Here is a 6,753-nt window from a genome sequence, read left to right on the forward strand (position 1 = left end):
ATCAGTTCATCATTGGTATTGATCAGTTTATCATTGATATTGATCAGTGATATTGATCAGTTCATCAGTGGTATTAATCAGTCCATCAGAGATATTGATCAGTTCATCAGTGACAACGATCACTTCATCATTGATATTGATCAGTTCATCATTGGTATTGATCGGTTTATCATTGATATTGATCAGTTCATCATTGGTATTGAGCAGTTTATCATTGATATTGATCCGTTCATCATTGGTATTGATCGGTTTATCTTTGATATTGATCAGTTCATCATTGGTATTGATTGGTTTATCATTTATATTGATCAGTGATATTGATCAGCTCATCAGTGATATTGATCAGTCCATCAGAGATATTGATCAGTCCGTCATTGATATTGATCAGTTCATCATTGGTATTGATCAGTTTATCATTGATATTGATCAGTGATATTGATCAGTTCATCAGTGATATTGATCAGTCCATCATTGATATTGAACAGTCCATCAGTGATATTGATCAGTTCATCAGTGATATTGATCAGTTCATCAGTGATATTGATCAGTCCATCAGAGATATTGATCAGTCCGTCATTGATATTGATCAGTTCATCATTGGTATTGATCAGTTTATCATTGATATTGATCAGTGATATTGATCAGTTCATCAGTGGTATTAATCAGTCCATCAGAGATATTGATCAGTTCATCAGTGACAACGATCACTTCATCATTGATATTGATCAGTTCATCATTGGTATTGATCGGTTTATCATTGATATTGATCAGTTCATCATTGGTATTGAGCAGTTTATCATTGATATTGATCCGTTCATCATTGGTATTGATCGGTTTATCTTTGATATTGATCAGTTCATCATTGGTATTGAGCGGTTTATCATTGATATTGATCCGTTCATCATTGGTATTGATCGGTTCATCGTTGATATTGATCAGTTCAGTGACAACAATCAGCTCATCAATATTGATCAGTCCATCAGTGATATTGATCAGTCAATCAGTGATGGCAACCAGTTCATCAGTAATATTGATCACTTCATTGATATTGATCAGTTCATCAGTGACGATCAGTTCATCAGTGATGGCAACTAGTTAATCAGTGACGACGATCAGTTCATCATTGATATTGATCAGCTCATCAGTGAGGACAATCAACTGTAACTTTTCCTTAACGATTACTGGAACCCACTGCGATCAGCTGATCTTTATTATATCTTTCCATGTGAAATACAAGGATGACGAAAACATAAAACAGCACAGACGAGTAATTTCACAGATCTGCTTTATTATTTGATTATTTGGCTGCAGTTGACCTGATGACTCATTTCCTGACGCTGACATCAAACATTAGGACCTGAATTTCAGATACATCATCATATCAATCAAGTGAAAACAGAAATCCCACAGATTCGTGCCGTCAGCCAACAACGGCTGATTGTTGCTTCAACAGGTGATTGTTTGTTCGCAACGTACAGAGAAAAACAAAAAGGCGGCAAAAGAAAAATCAGGAACCTGAGCGTGGATCCCACTGAAACTCAGAACCTCTGATGAGGAGCAAAACCGAGATCCTGAAGCCAGGAACCTGAGCGTGGATCCCACTGAAACTCAGAACCTCTGATAAGGAGCAGAACGGAGATCCTGAAGCCATGCAGGAATTAAAACAACACTCGCACATGCGTTTCCAGACATGCAGTTTTGTTTCTCGGCGGCTCTAAATACTCAAGTTCTAAGGGTTTCTCTTTATCATCATTCACTTTTTTTTCCCAACAATCCTTTTATTTAGTTTGAAGCAAAATTATAAATTAGCATTATTAAGCAAAAATAAAATATCAAATAAAATATATATTTGGTGCGGATGCGCCTCGAATCGATGCTGCTGATGCGTCACAAAAATCACAAGAAAAAGTCAGTGGTGAGCGATCGTCGAGTCAGTCGTGACGAGGCTGAGAGTTCGGCTTGGATCACAGTGGTCACGGAAAAGTTCGCCGTCTCTGCCTCCAGGCCGGTGACGGCGGGTCGCCCGCGCTTCACACGCGCTCTTCTTTCAAGGAGTCTCTTACGTCCACAGTCCTTCTTCCAGCACTTACATTTGTAAAAATGACCTAAAACATGCATGTTCCCTCTTTGTTTGCCACATAACGGCGCTCTCTCTCGCCTTCCTCTCCATCCTGGCGCTGCTTCTGTAGGGGGGGGTTGGGCCCGGAGGCGGCGGGATCCTTCAGGCACTGCCGTCCTGTTTGAGCCGCTGGCTGCGAGCCTTGTACACCTCGATCAGGAGATCTTTGACGTACTGGATCTCCCGCTCCACGGACTCGGCCTTGTCCCGGAGCTCCCGGTTCTGGCCCTCCAGGCCGTGGAGCTCCTCCTCCAGAGAGTCCAGCTCCGCCCTCTTCCGCAGCCTGTACCTGGGGACAGGGGATGGAGAGGGAATGAGACAGCTGAGGACTTCATTTATGGTCCGGGAGCCCGCCTGGACCGTCACCCACCAACGGACACACCCAGCAGCCAATCACAGCAAAGAGGGGGCGGGGCCTCCCCCTCCTAAGCTCTGCCCACTCAGTTTCCACAAACTAAAGCTGTGTCTGTGGGAGTGGATCATCTGCAGCCGACAGCGAGAACATCCAGATACGTGACGTTTGACAACAGCTAAAATAAAAAATTTAAAAATATAAATATAAATAAAATAAAAATTAATCGTCCTGAAATACCTGATAAATGCAGCGCTAGCGCTATTTTATTTTTGGAATCTGTTTATTTTTTTTCCATTTATTTCAATTTTATTGATTTTATTCTATTTTTTACATTTTACCAAAAACAGTGTCCAATTTTCTTAATGTAGCAGAGAATGACCTGAGTTTGGAATCTAAGAAAATTAAAAATGTGACATTTTCCAGCAAAAAAAAAAAAAAAAAAAAAAACACGTTTTCTAAATTTTCCATTAGTTATTTTTTTGCTATTAGTTTGATATAAGTTTTTATTTCATCAATTTATTTTATCTTTTCATTCAATGTATTTTATCTTTTCATTCAATGTATTTTATCTTTTCATTCAATTTATTTTATCTTTTCACTTAATTTATAGTTATTTATGTATTTAATTTTGTGGCCAGTGAAAATAAATCATATAGAGAAACAACCTGTTTTATCTTTGTATGAAAAAGGACAATAAAACTAAATCAAATAAATGAACAAATCTGAGAAATCTATGATCAAGAAACAAATTCATAAAATTAATAAAGATAACCAATATATATATATATATATATATATATATATATATATATATATTTATATATATATATATATATACATATAATTTATATTTCTTATTGTTTGCACTGTCTTGCACTGGAGAGGTGATTCTGCTTTTAATCTCACTGTACCCATTTATATTGACAATAAAGTATTCTATTCTAAATATAAGTAAATCTATGATCAAAAAACAAATTCATAAAATTAATAAATAATCAAATATAAGTAAATCAATAATCAAATTAAAAAAAAAAAAAAAAAAAAAACAACAACTCAGAAAAATCCAACACATTGACTGAAATCACGACATCAAATATTATCAAATGATTGATCACACCGATAAACATGATCGATCTGATCAGCCGGGTTTGTCTGACATCTCCCGAGCTTGTCGCCAGCCTGACTCAGACGACAAACGTGAGACACGTTACACGTCACTGGGACACGTTTGACGCCCAATTTGTGGGGGAAGCGGGCGGGGGACGTACCTGTGGGCAGCCGTCTTGTTCTGGTCCCTCTTCTTCTGCTTCCTCTCACCGGTGCAGCCTTCCATAGGACCGGCGCCCATCGCCAGAGCCGGCTTCACGCCGCAGGGGTCGTCCTTCAACCGGGGCCGGTGGACGGGGGCCCCCAGCAGGGAGCCCTCGCCCTCCCCTCTGGACAGACATTCGTAGCTTTGGTCTGCAAGGCATTCTGGGTAGAGGTAGTGGCCGTGCTGGGGCTCCAGCGCCGGCGCCGGCTGCTCCAGCTCCCCGATAAAGCTGTGGTAAGGCTCGGCGGCGGGCGGCTGGTGGAAGTAGCCGTCGCCGGCCACCATGGTCTCTGGGGGCGCGCTTCCAGAAAGTCCTCCGTCTTTGCCGCAGTGCAGCACCTCCAGCCCCGCGCCCTCGTAACTTACGTTGACCTTCACGTTGTGCATCAGCTGACCCTCGCGCCGGTGGGCGTCGTACGAGCCGCCCAGGCAGAAGCCGCGGGCGATCTCCTCGCTGCAGAACATCCCCTCGGAGAAGCAGAAGCTCTCCTCCTCCTTCAGCGACAGCGCACATTCTCGGACCTTCTTCACGCCGCCGAAGCCGTTGCGGCTCACCGTCTTCAGGGTGGAGTAGTGGTTGACGGACAGCTCCGTGCTTCCTGAGTAACACCCCCTGGAGCCCCACGAGTCCAGCCCGCCGTCCTCGACCGCCTTGGCCGCCTCACCGACCACCCGCCGCCCGCCGCCGTGGTGGTAGCGGTGGTGGTAGCCGTACGGAGCGGGGCGCGCGATCTTAGCCCTGCCCATGGGGCTGCCGCAGAAGCCGGCCAGGTCCAGCTCCCCCGTCGCCAAGGTGACCACCACAGGACTGGGCTCCGTCTGGCCGGAGCCGTAGGAGCCGTAGGGCAGAGGGTAGTACGACTGCGAGCCCATGGCCGCGGCGCCCCGCTCGCATTTGGAGGGTCTCTCAGACTTGTTGGCGGCGGACGTGGACTCGGAGCGGAAGTAATCCTCGAGCTGAGCCAGCTCCTCCTGCAGCAGCGACGTCATCACCTCCAGGTCCGACGGCACCCGGACATCCTGATCTAACGGCGAGGGCGGAAGGGAAGAGCTCGGAGAAGACTCGGTCGTAGACACAAACGAAGACAAATCGACTTTTTCCGTCATCCAATCTGAGTGACCATCACCTGGGAGGAGATTCAACCGTAAGAAAACCAGCCCAAATATCCAGCTTTGTCTCACAAACCTGATTGAATTCAACTAAAAAAAAAAAAAAAAAAAAAAAAAAAAACACACAAAAGCAGGCAAAAATTCTCAAGCATGCAAGCTCAAATGAACAGCATGCATCACAGGCGAAGAGTGAACCACTAACCGATCATCTGAAAATGATTGAACAGCATCGTCTGCATTCCACAAACATCCACTTAGCTGTACTCACTGGACGACATCGGCGCCGTGCTGCACTGCGGCTCCCACCTCGGGATCTGCAAAAATAAAAAAGCATCTCGGCAAAACTCACCAATTAAGCGCTGCCTCCCCGCTGGCTCCGCCCCCGCGCCGAGCCGTGATTGGCTGAGGCTAGCCCGTCGGAGAGGGGGAGCGCCGAGCTCGCCCGTGGAAATGGGAGCAGTTTTCCTGCGAAGGGTCGATGCCGCCATGGTGTCGACAGAGTTGCTCAAAAGCACAAGCCGTGCGAAGGCTGGAAGTCCGAGCGCCTGGAGACCTGACCGGAGACAAAAAGACGGAAACTTTACCGGCGTAGCGCAACCGGTTTCACCGATTTCACTGGAAAAAATTTAATAAAATATCTGGAGTAGCTCGTAGTTCCCAAAAATAGATAATATCCACTAAAAAATAAGAAAAACAAATGAAACTGCAAAAAAATACATTTTATTCAACCTGGAGAAAAAAAAGCTCTTAATTTGAAAACGACAAAAATCTGAAAAGTGAAGAATATTCACAAAATTAAAAATGAAACAACAGAAATGCAAAAAAAAGAGGATTTTGATTTATAAAAAAATGTGAAAATATAGAATATAAAGAAAATTTTAAATATAATCACAGAAATATTGTCAATTTAAAAAAATTAAGTAATACAGAAAACACTACATTTATAAAAGAGATAAAAACAATTCAATAATTAAAATAAATACATTTACTTGAAAAGTTGATGATTGTTAAAATACCTTTCTTTATTAACTTTTTATTCTATTGATCTGTCAGTTCACAGCGTGGAGCTTTAATTGATTTATGTCACTATTTAATTATAAATGACAAACATTAGCTGCCTTTGGGACTGAAAAAACAAACTTTTATGAAAAACACACATACTTTACCCTAACCTCGGATTTAAAAACGCCTCTTATATACTTCTATAAATGTAGGAAGAGCAACAAGCCAAATAGATTTGCCATGTTTAGACTTTCTGAAAGGAGTTTTAATGGGGTATGTTATGTGTGATAATACTGGCTGAAATAGTTTTTTAATGTAAATAAAATTAAATTAATAAAATAAAAGTTTCAAGTGTAAACTAGCGCTAGTTAACCATGAGAAGTTCAATTTTCCCAACTTTTCTCCGCGCCCGTAAACACAACAAAACTGTCTACTCACCCCATAGTTTCAGTGTTGTCAAAGTGCGTCGCGGGAGCAAAGCGCGGCGGGTTTTAGTGGCGGGTGCGAGGAACGGGCTGCCGTTTAAAAAGACATATTTGTCTCTTTTGGAAGTGGGGAGTCTTCGCGCGGCTCTTTTACACGGACACACTTGGCAGAAGGAAAGTTTTTAAATCCGCGACTTCTCCAACTCTCAGCGCCCGGGCCGCGTCACAGCAGACTGGATCCCTCCGCCGGTTACTCGCCCTCAGCCGGCCGTTACGTCATCAACCCGGGGCTTTCCCGCTCTAACGAGCTCCGCCACAGAACTAATCGGTTTTAGTTCATTACCTGATTTTATTTTTTCATGTCATCTATTTTCTGAAGTTATTTCCAGATACTATAAATGTGTATAAAAAGATAAATGTATAATAAATG

At 43.0% G+C, this 6,753-nt stretch overlaps 1 protein-coding gene across 2 annotated transcripts; it reads right to left on the reverse strand.

The window, feature by feature from the left end:
- Positions 1-1,268: 1,268 nt before the first annotated feature.
- atf5b (activating transcription factor 5b) lies at positions 1,269-6,553 on the reverse strand. Of its 2 annotated transcripts, XM_061718715.1 has the most exons (4): positions 6,337-6,553; positions 5,246-5,449; positions 3,743-4,913; positions 1,269-2,408 (listed from the first exon to the last, which is right to left on the reverse strand). In XM_061718715.1, exons 2-4 carry the CDS (start codon positions 5,382-5,384, stop codon positions 2,222-2,224), a joined length of 1,497 nt encoding a protein of 498 aa, XP_061574699.1. In that variant the 5' UTR covers positions 5,385-5,449; positions 6,337-6,553; the 3' UTR covers positions 1,269-2,221. The 2 variants fall into 2 exon arrangements, with proteins under 2 accessions (XP_061574699.1, XP_061574700.1); XM_061718716.1 differs by lacking the exons at positions 5,246-5,449; positions 6,337-6,553 and adding an exon at positions 5,099-5,234.
- Positions 6,554-6,753: the final 200 nt, after the last annotated feature.

This window comes from Cololabis saira, chromosome 4, assembly GCF_033807715.1.
Source record: "Cololabis saira isolate AMF1-May2022 chromosome 4, fColSai1.1, whole genome shotgun sequence".
NCBI classification, from domain to species: Eukaryota; Metazoa; Chordata; class Actinopteri; order Beloniformes; family Belonidae; genus Cololabis; species Cololabis saira.

What these genes read in the sequence shown, in the direction of transcription:
- atf5b (XM_061718715.1), bottom strand. Translation starts at nt 5,384, where the DNA reads ATGGCGGCATCGACCCTTCGCAGGAAAACTGCTCCCATTTCCACGGGC. An exon ending in GGGGAGGCAGCGCTTAATTG is followed by an intron (nt 4,914 to 5,245) that starts GTGAGTTTTGCC and finishes ATCTCCTCCCAG; the next exon opens with GTGATGGTCACTCAGATTGG. An exon ending in AACAAGACGGCTGCCCACAG is followed by an intron (nt 2,409 to 3,742) that starts GTACGTCCCCCG and finishes CCCTGTCCCCAG; the next exon opens with GTACAGGCTGCGGAAGAGGG.